The sequence below is a fragment of the Brassica napus genome, chromosome C3 (assembly GCF_020379485.1).
Source record: "Brassica napus cultivar Da-Ae chromosome C3, Da-Ae, whole genome shotgun sequence".
Lineage (NCBI taxonomy): Eukaryota > Viridiplantae > Streptophyta > Magnoliopsida > Brassicales > Brassicaceae > Brassica > Brassica napus.
Window position 1 is genome coordinate 54,319,694 of NC_063446.1, and position 14,855 is coordinate 54,334,548.

Here is a 14,855-nt window from a genome sequence, read left to right on the forward strand (position 1 = left end):
GAGATCCTTAAGTTCCGGAGTCATGAATTTTCCTGGATAATCAGTGTGCACCACAGATGCGACCAAGCTTAGTGTGCCTCTTTTCCTGTTCATGGTTGCACTTTCACTTATCCGAGCGCAAGTATGCATCTTACAATACATCCTTATATAGAAAAAATCCGAGTTCTTCAGCTTTGCAGCTCGTAAATACCATTTACAACCAAACCCACGACGTATTAATAAATAAATTCAATCCGTCAACTTCACTCTATCAACCTCAAAAAAATTCTTATGCACAGCTTTGTCCACTAAATCCCTCACTTCATGTTTAGTTTCAAATTATTGGTGCACAATTGGTGTAACAACCGCCAACTCTTCCATATTATCCCTTTCATCACCCACTTCTTCGCTTTTCTCATTCTCATCCTCTTGAATATGAGGAATAATCGTCAACTCCTTAAGAACGACCATATCATCATTAGCTATGGTATCACTTGGAATTTCCTCATTCCTAGAAGACATCTCATTACTTTGGTTTTCTGAGACAGATTCTCTGAGCTCCATGTGTTTTATCGACTTCCAATAAATATTATAAACATATTCATCATCCAAGATATAACATGGCCTCTTATTTATGATCCATTACAACCATAAAGTAACTCAATTGAATCCTGGTCGATGCTACATCGATCTTTATTTCCCTGCTTATTCTATCAACCAAGTAAGAATAAGTCGCCTCCTCGTAACTTCTCTTCTTCAACACTAAAGTAGAAATATGTCGGTCTTTCCGATTCCATCGTACTTCATTTCCCACTCTTGAAACTACCCCCTTGATCAAAATATATCTTCACACCTCGGTTATTATCAATATTAACCTGAAAACCATAATAAACAACACACCATTTAGTAGTTATACCAGTTATACATGTAGTACAGTAGTAGTAATAAAATTTGTACTAGTTGTACCAGTTATAGTTGTTTTCATGTTACACTCGATATACCAGTTATACCAGTAATAGAAGTTGTACTATTTTAACTTGTCATGCTAGTTCTACTGGTACACATATTGTATACATTACTAATAGACACACTAGTTGTACGTACGTGTGAACCATCACAGTAACACTGGTTGTACCAGTATACATATTGTATATGTTACTAATAGTTGTACAAATGTAACCAATTGTACATTTCATATGAACATTCACAGTAATACTAGTTGTACTACTAGACCTTTTGTATAAGTTACTAATAATTGTACCAGTTTTACTATTCATATGTATCAGACTTATTACTTCAACTTTTCTAAAGAGATAAACTAGTTATACAATTAGTACAACAGAAATCACTAGGTGTACCACTTAAACATGTTGTTTACTTGATTTCTGTTTTGGGTTGTACCAGTTATAACATCTTCTATAAACAACTTTCCTTCTCCAATTTCATGACTCTAATTATATTTATATCCTATCTAACTTCAAATCACTCTTATTATCATTTATTTGATTCCAAGTTCATCTATGGAGGAAGATACACGAGTTGTTGTAGATGGTTCTGCTGCTCCTTGTTCAATCTCTCAAAGACAAAGAATTAAAGAGAATAATTGAAGTGAGGGAAGTTTGGTTGTGTCGTGAATTGAAGAGAAGAGAAGAGGAAGAGAGGGATGGATCACTCTAAACTCTCTCTCTAAAGCTTCAAACTCTTCGCCGACAGTTTGCTCTCTAAACTCTCTCTATAAACAAAACTCTCTCTAAAGCTTCAAACTCTTCGCCGACAGTTTGCTCCGGCGGCTCCGCCGACGGAGGCGCCAGGTGGTTCTTATTTTGTTTGCTTCTTCGCTGGTTTCATATTCCTATCCGATATGTTTGTGGCTCTGTTCGATGATGTCGAGAGACTTGGTGGTTCTTGTAGATCCGGCGGTTTATGGCGGAGGATGGTGTCACGACGAGGTTGGGTTGACTGGATTCGGTGAGAAGTCGGAGTTTAGGGTTGCGTAGAGGGGTTTGGTCGCGGTTTTACTTCGTCAGATCTACTCCCCTGCGGCGGTGGGGGCGCGTGGCTGAGCGTGGGTAGGCCTTCTCTTCAGATCTTGTGGTTTGGCGTCAAGTTCCGGGTTCGTGAAGGTCCTGTCCGTATGCGTGTTGGCTCACCTGATCGGTGTCGAGTTCGATGAGTCACTCACTTTCTCCGGACAAATTTGGGTCTAGAATTATCTCCAGTACACGACCGTCGTGGTGAAAGCTTTCGTGTGACGGTCATAGCTGCTGCGTGTTTCGCGTGCAACAACCATCTTTCGTCTTGTGGTGAGTCGTATGTGACTTTGTCGTGGACACTGTCGCTTGTTGCTCCATCTATCCCCACTCAGTTGTCGCCGCTCTTGATGTTATCTGTGTCGATGTGAGGCATGGTGTATTCATTCCTTCTGGCTCGACAGGAGGTAATGGTTCGGATCTCCCTCCGTGTTGTTGCATTGTTGAGGCTCTGTGGAGCTGCTTCTGGTTCTCAGTTGTAGCGCAAGGCGGCTTGTTCGGATCTCATTTGGGTCATTGGAGTGAGGTCTTTCCGTGGGAGACTTGTGTGAGGATTGGTCTTCCCAGCACCTCGGTGATTCGTTTGGATCACTTTGATGGGCCGATCTTCGGTCTAATTTGTTGGAAGGATGAACGTCATCAAGATGTGGCTCTCACCACTCCCATGTTTCTACTGTGACTCGCATTACTTCCGAAGTCGAGTACAATAAAAGTGATCTTCGGTGGTTGTTAGGACTAACCAGATGGCCCTCTAAGGTTTACAAGGGCAGGTTGCGGACTTGAAGCTCTAGAAGCTAAGGTTGTTTGAGACTCGTGGCTGCAGCGGCTAGGATTGGCGAAGCTGCGCGTATTTGAAGTCAATCATTTGGAGCAGCGCTGCGGGCAAGCCGATTTCTACCAAAGCGTGGTCTCATGTTATATCAAAGGCTTCTTCTCGTGTGGTAATGCTTTCTGTGCCTAGTTTCAGCGCTTCCTAAGCTAGTGTTCCTTCGGTTTAGTATTGTTATTGTCCATAAATCATTGGCATTGCTTCTTCTTTCCCCCTTGTTGTTGCATTAGGTTTGTTTTCATTCTGCTACTTGTTATCTTTGTAACTTTCAAAAACCAAAATTTGGTATAAAATTTAACATTTACGGCCAAAAAAAAAAAAAAAAAAAAGAGGGATGGATCCCACGTGAGGAGGAGAGAAGATAGGGAGCAAATCGTGTGACTCTCATTCCAATGGTGTAGGTGAAACTTTCATTAATGGTCTTATGGTAATTTATCATCCTTTGGGGTCATGTAGAATGGAGTTCGTCGTAAGAGAAATTTTTTTAGGGTTATGTCCTATATGAGATTTTTTCCTACAAATTTGAATAAACATTTGCTGAGTTGGGTGGTGTAATCATGCAAATAACCAGTGTTACTAAAACTGGATGCTGTTACTGATTGTGATTCTAACCGGGAAAATAATTTTTTTTTAATTTCTCAAAACTGAATCAGCGTAACAGTGGGAAAGCTTCTATAATGTGCGAAGCTACTCCTTTCTCGAAGGACGTCTTTGAACAGATTGAGTCCCTTAGAAAGGAGCACACTTCTTTTCTCTCTGTATCTAACTATGTAAGACTCTTTTTAAAAGTTAAGACGTAGTTGACAGATTATGCGTCAACACTCTTTATTCTACAATGGTTTGATAGTTGTTTTGTGATGGAAACTATGTAGATGACTGTAGAACCTAAAATCTACACTAAGTATTTGATAGTGATCGGGGTTTGATCTAGAAAAGACAAATGATGTAGGCAACGATATCTTTATAACACAACGATGTTAAATAGTTTCCAGTAGGTGAAAATGGATTTTATTGATGAATAAGATCGAATACAACGAATTGAACTAGATCGAGTGATACAAACGAGATCGGTAAAGAAAGAATCTCCAAGTGGGAAGACAACAAGATCGATGTAAATATGTAGCTCTCTCTAGGGTTTTCAACGTGTCCTCCTTTGTTTCCACTCCTCTTCCTTTATAGTAAGTCGACTTCGAGATCTCTGTGGTAACTCCGCGATCTCAGCTTCTTGTTGCACGATATCCGCGACCTCGGCGACTCCTTCTCGAGCTCGTATTTTTGCTACGGGCTGCGGCCCTTTAAGGCCCATGCCTTTGATCGCGGTCCATTATGGTATTGACCAAAATTGGGTCCAACATTTTTTCCCCAGCCTCTTTTGATTTGATCGAAAAGGAAAAAGGGCGGTTATCCTTTGACATGGGTCTTGTCGTTTGGTAACTGATATCACTCGGATTAGGTTTTAATGATCGATTTCGAAAAAAGTCGTTCGTTGGCACCTGTTTTTATTATTATTTTAATCGGTAACGGCTACTTTAGTCGCCGCTAGGGCATAGGCTAGGGCATAATTGCTTTTCTTGATAGCGATAATAGAGCCGTTAAGGTGGCTTATATATAAGTAGAGGGTCTTCTTTTTGCCTCACCTCCGCTTCTTCTTTTTGGTCTCTTTCTTCTTTGCTCTGAATCTTTCTGTTCTTTGAGCTCAAGATGTGTTTGTCTTTCAATTTCCCTCTTCCGACTACTACAGACGATGATCTCGAGAACCTTGATAAGGTGTATGGGGTTGATCATTCCGTCGTCCTTGACTTGGCCGGTGCGCATTAGACTCCCGAAACCGTAAGAGAAGGCTACTACGGAGCCTATCTTTTCTTCTTTCACTCCTGCGGCCTTATCTTCCCGATCCCGGAGCCAATACTCGAGGTCCTGGCGGAGCTTGGGTTATCGCTTACCCAGCTTCTCCCGAACTTTCTTAGGCATCTTGTAACCTTCTTGGTTAAGGCTAGGGAGGAGTGTCTTGCTTTTGGTCATAACGAGTTTCGCCAGCTCGTTCTGGTGAAGCAGAATAAGCATAACCCTGGTACTTTCCTCGTGTCTCCGCGTCCAGGTCGCCATGTCATCGAGGACATCCCTTATTGTGACGAGAAGTGGCATGAGCAATTTTTTGTTTTCAAGATGGATCGAGCATCTATGGGTGACTTCGACTTCTCCCAGCTTCCTCGGCGTTGGGCCGAGAATTTGGTTAGTTTTCTTTTGCCTACGTGTTGACGATTTTTTCTTGCCTATGTTGGGGAGTCGAAGACTAAAACTTTCATTTATTTTCAATTGATTTAATTCCTTCTGGAAGCTCTTTAATGTCAGATGAGATCCGTGGTATGGTGAGGGTCCTTCGGAGAGGTCGTTCGAACTGGTCCACTTTTGATCGAACTCAGATTCAAACTGTCTTCGCCTTGCCGGTGGGGACCGACAGAGCTTCTTTGGTTGGGGAGTCTGGAGACGAGGCCGAACATTCCCAGGAGGTCGTAGCGACTCCTTCGGTTCAGACCCAATCTTTAGACCGGCTAACTAGACAGCTTGTGAGGAGGTCGTCGTTCCGAACTTATGGGTCTGCATCGAGGGGCCGAGCTTCTGAAAAATCTCCCTTGATCTCAATTCATGATTCCGACGACGAAGATGTTTCAGGAGAGAATCGAACTCCTGTCTGGCTCAGAAGACGAGACCGTGGCGTCAACTCGCAAGCGACATCGGTCATCGGAGGGTGCCTTGCCCGGTCCGTCTCGTCCTAGGTTTGTTTCTGAGGGAGATGGCTCTTCGTTTGCGGCCCAAAGTGACCTAATTTCCCTCGCTGGTCGCATGAGGTCTGCGGGTTGCCGTCTCCCATCTCTCGCTTCCTCGGTCAAGAGGGAAGCCTACGCAAAGGTTGCTGTGGAAAGCTCTAAGGTTCGTTTCTCGCCTTCATTCTATTCGAAAAGCTGTTTTGTGGTATTTGCTTATTTTGATTTCTTCTCAGGTGATGGAAGCTTTTAATGAATATGTCGTGACGATGGAAGATCATGTCGTGGCTTCTCGGAATGACAAGGAAATCGAGAGCATTGGTTTTGAGATCAAAAGGCTTTCGAAGGAGCTCGAAGTCACCAAGCGAGAAGGGAAGGGGGATGCTGAAAAGATCGAAGCTTTTGACTGAAGACTGGAGGAGAGTTCATCTGGTGAACGAGGCTCTCACGTCCCAGATGGTTGCTCAATGGGCAAGAATTGCAGCGATTGAGGTCGAGAGAGATCGGGACATTCGCCGCGCTTCTCGTATTGCTCGTCGCGATATCGCGGCTAAGTATCGGGAAGTTCTTGAATCTTTGAAGGATAGGTGGGCGAGCAAGAAGAAGGAAGTGTCTGCTGAGATCCTGTTACAAAAAGTGACCGCCAACATCGATCTCCTGCACGAGCTCAAGGATGGGGGCCTGACTGTGGATGCGGAGATTGCTCGATTAAAAGGAATGGAAGGAGACTGCGAGGATCTTGTGGCCTCAGCCGCCATGCCGGATTGGTTGATCTCCGAGCTCAATCTTCCTCAAGTCTCGGATGATTCGGTGGATCAAGTCGGGGGGTCGTCTGTCCTCGATGATTCTATTTCAAGTTAGTTTTTTCTTTTTTTTGTTTAATATCTTTTGTTTTGACGATCTTCGATCTTGATATCTTGGATATCTTTTAATGGATAATCATAATATTTGTTCGGGTTGTTGAGATATGGCGAGGTTCTGATCCTTATAAAGCTTTGGCCTTGTTCTAGGATTCGTCATAGTATTTTATTTAGTTTCGTTTTTGCTTGCTAAAGGAACATGACTTCGAGAAGATCAAACTCTCGCGATTCCGATGGGTTACGTACTCGAACTGGTAGTGCCAATGGGGAACGTATTCGATCCGGAGATGTGAGTGATGCGCTCACAGAAGTTTTCATGAGGAGACCCGACTTCTCGGCCTTTAACCCAAGGGGCAAAAGATCCCGAGGGTGAAAAATCTGTTTCTCGTGTTAAGTCGAGTAGCCCAACGGGTTCAGAGGGGCGTGATCGTCCTCCGAAGAAGGCTAAAACGAATGGTTTGGATCATCGTCTTGGTGTTCCGGGTGAAGCGGCTGTTGCTAAGCTGTTTCATTGGCAGTTCTCGCATTCCAAGGATTGTCCTATTACGGAAGATCCAGATAGTATTGCTCATTTGGTGAGGCACTTCAAACCTGCTGGATGTCCTCTTCCTTCTCTGCGTAATATGACGGAGCGCGAGGCTTACGTAAAGATGGTTGTGGCCCATGCCAAGGTCGTTCCTTTTGAAATATGATCCTTGATGAATCTTTGGTTCGTTTTGTCTGTACTGATTTGCTCTGTTTCAGGCTATGGAAGCTAACACCGAGTTTGCGGCGACTTTAGAAAAACACCTGCAGGATGTTCCGCGTCCACCTAAAGAAGGTCGTTCGCGAGCTGAAGCTCGGTCTAAAGATGGCTCATGACCGGGAAAGTGCCAATGCTGCTCAACTGGCTGCCGCTGAAAAGCTGGGGAGTCAGGCTGCTTCGCTCGAAGCTCGTCTGCGAGTTGTGAGCAACGAAAGGAAGTCGGCCCTCGAGAAAGTTTCCTTCCTGGAATCGTAGGTTGAATCTTATGCCAATAAGTTCTCTGGGGACCTTCACCGCGCGACTTATGACGCTAAAAGGACTATGGAGGATAGCTATCTGGATGTGCTGGTCTCTCTGAAGGAGAAATGAGAAAAGAAGAAGGCTGCAATTGATTGTGAGGCTCGTCTTCGGGAACTCGTGGCAAATATAGATCTCTTGAAGGAGATCATGGACAACAATCTCCTGGCTTCGGATGAGTTGTTGCGGCTTCGAGCGAAGGAGGTCAAGCTTGGGTTCGAGGTCGATGTGATGGCGACTTCGAATTTTTCCGTTGAGAAGCTCGACCTGCCCCAGATTTCGGAGGATCTGCCAGAGGATTTCTTTGCTAAGGTCCCTTCTGCAGCGGACGACGTGGCGAAGTGCTCAGGTGATCGCTTTGAGGATGGTGAATTCAGCATCAAAGAGTAGCTTTAGGGATTTCCTTTGTTTTTTCCTTTGCTTTTTGTTGCTTTATTATTTTTCTATTTAATAAAGAAGGGATCGTGGGTCCCGATTTGTTTGTTGCCATTTTTATGTTTTATGCGAGGCCGATCTTTTGGGGTCATGTGTCGATTTGTTGTAGATACTTTTATCGACAATTTTGATGTAACAAAAGATTTTGTTAGCTAGTTTTGTCGCGCTTGTTGGCGGAGTTGGCCGCGACCGAGGACATGATCAGGGTCCTGGTTTTTGGTCAACTGTCGCAGTTATGCGATTTTCTGATATGAGAAGTCTGATGTGTTTGAACTTCTAAGAACTGTATTTATTAAGATGTTATGTATTTGTGAAAAGAAGGCAGTTTTTGATATTGTCATGCCGTTGTTCGTCGGGGGTTGCGATATGCCCACATTGGATTTTGTAGGTGGAAGGTGACTGGACTCGTGTCGTGAGTTGCCTACGTACCCTCATCGAGGGATCAAGTCATAACGTAGTTCGATTATTTTCCCAGGGATAGGGTATGTTGTTTGATTGTTCGTGTACGTCGGTACGTCTGTCATTAATTTTGGCTGCCTGATTAAGGGTGTTCCTCGATGTCCTTAAAGCTCTCGAGGTAGCATGTCCTGGAGCTCTTCTGGCTTCCTTTGATAGTTTTGACTCCTTTCGGCGTTGAAAATTTCAGGCATTAGTGATATGTCGAGGGGACTGCCTTCATGATGTGTAGCCAAAGTCTCCCAAGGATTGCGTTGAATGGGGCTGGACGGTCTATCACGATGAATTCTACGATTTTTCTGATTTCTCCAGCGGTTACCGTGAGCTCGATCGATCTGAGAGAATAGGTGGTCTCTCCTGCGAAGCTGATGAGGGGAGTTCTCTCTTGCTTTAGAAGTGCTTTAGTGAATCCCATTCTTTTAAACGCCTCGTAGAAGAGGACATCGGCCGAGCTTCCGGTGTCGATCATTACTCGGGATAGTTCACAGCCACCGACGTTGATTCGTATCACGAAAGCGTCGTCGTGTGGTTTATCGAGGTCTGTGGTTTCGTTTTCGTCGAAGGTGATTTCGTGATCGAGACCCGATAGGGGCTCTCTAATTCCTACGTTGTTTTCAGCTCTCCGTTGGTATGCTTTGATTGAGTTGATCGAATTGCAGAACTTAGAGCCTCCGTAAATGAAGTCGATCCGTTTTTTCCCTTGTTGTGGGCCGGAAAATTCCACCTCTTAGTCAATGCTGGTCGGTAGTGTCTCCGCCCCCCAGACAGATTGCGATTGAGAGTCTGCATTCTGTCTTTTTTTCTGAATCGGTTTCTCCAGCAGCTCGCGAATCTTGGTCATTTTATTCTTTTGCTTGAAGTTGGAGATTTTTTACGCAAGGAGGCTTTTCTGTTTGGGTTGTATTGAGTGACACGGGGAGGGGGAGTGGCTTCGTCGGGATTTTCCAACGTGCGGATTGCTACCAAGATCTCGAAGCAAAATTTCCCTTCGGTTTGACTCTTAGTCTCGTTGGTTTCATATTTACATGGTCCCCACGAAATCATGTCGACTCTTTTCTTCGGAGCCGGGGGTGGAGAACTCGGTGAATCCTGTTCGATTTCCCTGCCTCTTTTGTTTGTCGAGACTTTGGATTTTCGGTTGGATTTTGGAGTCACTGGCTCTTCTTCTTCCTCTCCGTTTTCCTCAGTGGTTTTCTTGCTTTCGTTTTGACTGCGAGGTGCGGCTCGGCATTCTTCGGTCGCGTGGCCCTTGCGATCATGGAAGGCGCAATACTTGCTGAGATTGTATGTTGAAGACTTTTGCGGCGAATTATTTATTGCATAAGAGTGATGCCCTTTGGTGGTTGGTTCTTTAGGAGCAGTAGGCTTTTTGGTCACGTTATTCTTGTTCGCGCTATACTGTTCCCTTAACGCTGCTACCTCCTCTTCATGGGTGGCGAAGTAAGAGGCTCGGTGTAGGGCATCGTCCAATGAAACAGGTGTTCAAACCGCCAGTTCTTCTCTGAATTTGGACGAGAACCAGACGCCATTATTCAATGCCGCTAGGTAGATGACCTCGTTCGGGTGTGAAATCTTACCCTTGATCTCACGGAACTTGTTTATGTACGCTCTTAGTGGTTCGAAAGGTGCTTGTTTGAGATTCAAAAGATCTGCCTCGGTAACTCTTGTCTCCATGAAGACTGAGTATTTTTTTAGGAACGTAGACACCAACTGGGTAAAGTTGTCGATAGAATTTTCTTCTAGTTCAGCGAACCATTCTAGGGCGGCTCCAGTGAGGTTCTCGGCAAAGAAACGGCAATATCCGGCCTCTTTTTCGTCGTCGGTGAGGTGTGCTCTTGACATCGCTAGACGGAAGACTCGCACATGGGCTTTCGGGTCTGTGTTCCCGGCGTATTCGAGGAATTTCAGTATCCCAACGTGGTGCAATCTTACGCTGGCAATTCTGTTTGTAAACGGAGTCCTTCTTGTTTCTTCGATAACCATGTCGATGTTGGGGTTAAAAACGGTTACGACGAAGTTAACGTCCAAATCCCCGAAGAAGAAAAACGTAGAAAAATTCTTCGACAAATATTTTTTTCGAAATAGATTCTTCTTCACGAAAAACCTTTGCGGAAGAAACGCGAATCATCGGACAAGAGCTCGAGAAGGATCGTTACGCAGGACCAAACGCGTGCTCCACTCGGTCGTTACGTAGCGACCGAGTTCGAGCCAAATCTCAGTCGCTACGTAGCGACCAAACGCCCATTCCGCTCGGTCGCTACGTAGCGACTGGGCTCGAAACAAAGTTCAGTCGCTACGGAACGACCGAGCTCTTCCGAAACGTCGATACGACATCAGTCCATGCATTCTCGTCTATCCTTCGATGCTATCTCCCGAATATCGTAGCGAACCCATCTCACGTTCCCCGCCATTTCTAAGTTATCAATCAAACTCTACCATAAAAAAACCGCGGAAAGTTCATTCTTTATCGAAAGAAGCCGTAATGAACGCTTCGAGTCGAAAGACGGCCCAAAGGGACCTAAGACAAGACTCGAGGCCCAACTTAGGATTTCTTAACCAACAGCCCGTAAACCACATGTCGGTTTACGCTTGGTCCGTAAGGGAAAGTAAATGTCAAGTTTCCACGGATAAATACGAAATTTCGAAGATAATTACGAAGATCGGAAAAAATGGAATATCTCTATTTTTATGCTATGGCGGCTTAAGGGCAGAAGAGGAAAGGCGTAAACCGACCTTGGAGCCAGTATATTAGGGGTCCTAGGCGAGAGGCATAAGGGGAGAACTTTTTCAGAGCAAACTTAGCACTTAAGGCAATTAGGCAACTTTCCGTTTTTGTTATTTCGAGCTGCGACTCAACTAGGTTTTGCAGTCTTAGGTTGTTAGAACTAGGAATCTCGCCGACAGCTCTCGTAGCCAAGGCTTCTGCCTTGTTGTAACGCTCATACGCGGATTCGGAATAAAACTCCTTTTGCTCTCTTTTACGATTTCTTATTTCTTTTGGTCTTTAATCGAGTGTTCTGATTGCTTGGCGTGTGGTTTAACAGATATCCGGGACCTCTGGGAAATCAGGGTTTTCCTAACTTTCCTAATTTAAACGGAAATCGACAGTGCGAATTTTGGTTCCCACAGTCGATATCTGGGGCAGAGCTCGTCGCCATATGCACGATCTCATGTATCCTTTTGAGCTCGGCATCGTTTCTTTCGATGTAATTCTGAAATGCTCTGGTTTCGCTCGGGATCCCTAAATCTTCCCTTTGGGGGTCGATGTTGACGTGGCCGTGAAGATCGTGCCTCCGAGCTTGTTTTGTTAAGTTATCGAATCCCGCTTGATGGAGTGTCCTTGTCGCGGGTGGAGTTCGATTTTCGGGAATCGAAGGGTTTTGTGGTGGGATCCGAGTTCTCGGTTCCCCGTGCCTTTCAGTCGATCTGTTCTGGAATTGGATTGGAGTGCTTCGTGGGCGTTGGAGCCCCCGTATCGATTTCGTCTAATCCACAGTAGCTTAAGCTTCGGCGGGTCATGCCCTGCAGCGGTGGTAGTTGTGAGTTTTCTCCTGTGTAGCGTCCAGATCGAGCGCTTGGGATCTCCGGAGTTCCGAACAGACCGGCATTTTGGGGGTTCGATGTACTCCATAATGGATCGAGGGACGTTTGATTCCTTTTTCGAGAGTTCGCGGCTCGGTGATCTGCGAGCTCCTTCTCAGCCTGCTCCAATCGATTAGCGATGGTCTGGTTCGCAATCTTTTGACTGCGAATTTCATCGATTAGGGTCGAGACCATTCCCCGAATTTCGGTCAGCTCTCCTCGAGTCTGGGCTAGAGGAGTCGGTAAAATTGGTTTAGATTGAGATCGGGTCGGATCGTCGGCGGATTGCCAGTCCCCGGGGCGGTTCCAGACTCATGCTCCGACTCGTTCTGGGATCGATGTCTGGTCGATCGCAGGGGATCGATCTTGACTCGAAGTCCCGATCGGAGGAATTCGTTGCGCCTGGGTCGTTCCGGTTGCACCGCTGGTTCCCGTTAGCCCAGATGGTACTGTTTCGGTCCCTGAGTCGGATCCCATAGGATCGACGTCGTTGACTCTCGAGGGTGTGGTTCTGATGGCTTGGATGGGATCCATAATCGCGCTTAGGAAACTTAGATCGGTTTCTCAGCAAAGATGTTTTTCGTTTATCTTCCCCACAGTCAGCGCCAAAATGTTGAACCTAAAATCTACACTAAGTATTTGATAGTGATCGGGGTTTGATCTAGGGAAGACAAATGATGTAGGCAACGATATCTTTAGAATACAACGATGTTAAATAGTTTCCAGTAGGTGAAAATGGACTTTATTGATGAATAAGATCGAATACAACGAATTGAACTAGATCGAGTGATACAAACAAGATCGGTAAAGAAAGAATCTCCCAGTGGGAAGACAACAAGATCGATGTAAATATGTAGCTTTCTCTAGGGTTTTCAATGTGTCCTCTTCTGTTTCCACTCCTTTTCCTTTATAGTAAGTCGACTTCGAGATCTCTGTGGTAGCTCCGCGATCTCAGCTTCTTGTTGCACGATCTCCGCGACCTCGGCGACTCCTTCTCGAGCTCGTATTCTTGCTACGGGCTGCGGCCCTTTAAGGCTCATGCCTTTGATCGCGGCCCATTATGGTATTGATCAAAATTGGATCCAACAGTGACCACATATAAAATAATGAGCTTAAGGAAGAAATATCAATGTTTCAGACTACAAATCCGAGATAGAAGCAAGAGTGAATCAGTCCAAACCTGAGTTGAACATCTCTCCTGCAACAGAGTACCATCATCACCACCAACAACATCCTGAACTAGCATCTCAGTGTCTAGGACTTCCCAGTTTCCAAGGGGCCGCCTTTCAACAATCTGCTGCGACTACTCCTGGTACCGCGGTTCTTGTCCTTCCGACGCAACCCGATGGCCAGACACAAGATACCTCAGACTTGGGAGGGCGTGTGCAGACACAGGCACCAGTAATGTACAATAGTTCAAATGTGAGTAGGCATTTTTCAAGGTATGCTAGCGCAGCTGACTCTTGCTCTTCACGGCTTAAAGCTAAGGAATGAGTTTTGGACGGCTATTCCGCAAGGAGGTTTGCTACTTAATAACTGGATAGAGAGAGAGCGCATCTACTGAAGGACCCTTGGTCTTTGTATTTAGCATCTTCTAGTGTCATATTGGGTTTCGCCTTTGCTTTTTTTTTCTTGTGGTGTTTATTCATAAGATCAGAAAAGTTATGGCTCTTTTGGGTCGTTTGGGAAAAGAAAAAAATAAGGAAATTATCTCTAAACCTTTGTCGTTTCTTGTCCTAAGATACTAAAACAACGATCATAACCAAAGGACAGTAAGGAAATAATTAGCTCTAAAGTTGATGGTATTTTGGTAAAAGGGAAAACACACGAACAGAAATAAGAGAGGGAGGGAGAGCATCTTATCTGCTACCGAGTGGGTTAGAAAAACAGAAATGGCTAATTCACTAGGATGCTTCTTTCCTTCTTCTCATCCTCCTACCTGTTACCTCCAATCTCCCACCAAAAGCCCTATACCTACTCACTTCTTCTTCCCAATAAGTGATCAGAGCTCGTCGTTGGGTCAGAAGAGACCAGTGTTTCATACTTGTAAATCCAAAAGCTTCCAGATTCAGGTTCGGTTCTGTTCTTCTCTTCCAAATCTGCTTACTCCATTTTGCAACTAAAGAAAAAAACTCATCTTTCGGAACCAACAACAGGCCACAGACGGTAATCAGACCACTAAATCGAACAGCATACTTTGTCCAAACTGTGAAGGCAAGGGTAAGAGCTTGCCATTATTTTTTTAAAGAGTTTGTACAACTGAATTGGTCCCTTAAATTTGTTGACCAAAATGGTTTTGTGTGAGATAAGGTGCGGTGGCATGTTCTCAATGCAAAGGAGGAGGTGTGAATTTGATCGACCATTTTAATGGGCTGTTCAAAGTTGGTGACTCCTGTTGGCTTTGTAGGTTAGCCTACATCTTTCTCTTTTCTTCTTCTTCTTAATCTTTCTTCCTACTTCAACAACAAACAAAACTCATGGATGAATATACCTCTTGTGGTGGGCAGTGGTAAGAACTTGGTTTTGTGTGGGGACTGCAATGGAGCTGGTTTCCTTGGTGGTTTCTTGAGCACCCAGGATCAGTAATACAGAAAAGCCTCTTCAAAAGTTGGATCATGTACCATTCGAAAACACTCTTTATAAACCTTACAAGTAGTCTTCTCTCTGCCAATGCTCTTCTATAACCAACATGTATATACTCTACAACAATCTGTTATCGAACACCATCGTCTTTTTATTGTATTCTTGTTTTTGTGGACATTCTTTTAAGATTTGCAATATTGTAAATTAACTAGTGTCTCAAAGGAAAGGATAGAGTCTAACACCGGAAGATGAGTTTTGAGTATCAGAATCAATTCAGAAGTCTACGGAAGGAAA

The 14,855-nt window shown here is 44.6% G+C and overlaps 2 protein-coding genes across 3 annotated transcripts; both read left to right on the forward strand.

The window, feature by feature from the left end:
• Positions 1 to 3,479: 3,479 nt before the first annotated feature.
• LOC111203778 (transcription factor bHLH47) lies at positions 3,480 to 13,472 on the forward strand (the record flags this gene model as incomplete). Its single annotated transcript, XM_048749779.1, has 4 exons — positions 3,480 to 3,608; positions 5,503 to 5,550; positions 10,355 to 10,362; positions 13,100 to 13,472. Coding segments are annotated over 4 exons (558 nt in total), but the record flags the coding sequence as incomplete, so codon positions are not given.
• Positions 13,473 to 13,780: 308 nt separating this feature from the next.
• LOC106347609 (protein BUNDLE SHEATH DEFECTIVE 2, chloroplastic) lies at positions 13,781 to 14,738 on the forward strand. Of its 2 annotated transcripts, none has more exons than XM_013787183.3 (4): positions 13,781 to 14,050; positions 14,135 to 14,198; positions 14,289 to 14,385; positions 14,486 to 14,738. In XM_013787183.3, exons 1-4 carry the CDS (start codon positions 13,871 to 13,873, stop codon positions 14,562 to 14,564), a joined length of 420 nt encoding a protein of 139 aa, XP_013642637.1. In that variant the 5' UTR covers positions 13,781 to 13,870; the 3' UTR covers positions 14,565 to 14,738. The 2 variants fall into 2 exon arrangements, with proteins under 2 accessions (XP_013642637.1, XP_013642639.1); XM_013787185.3 differs by having other exon boundaries at positions 14,289 to 14,381.
• The last annotated feature ends 117 nt before the right edge of the window (positions 14,739 to 14,855 follow it).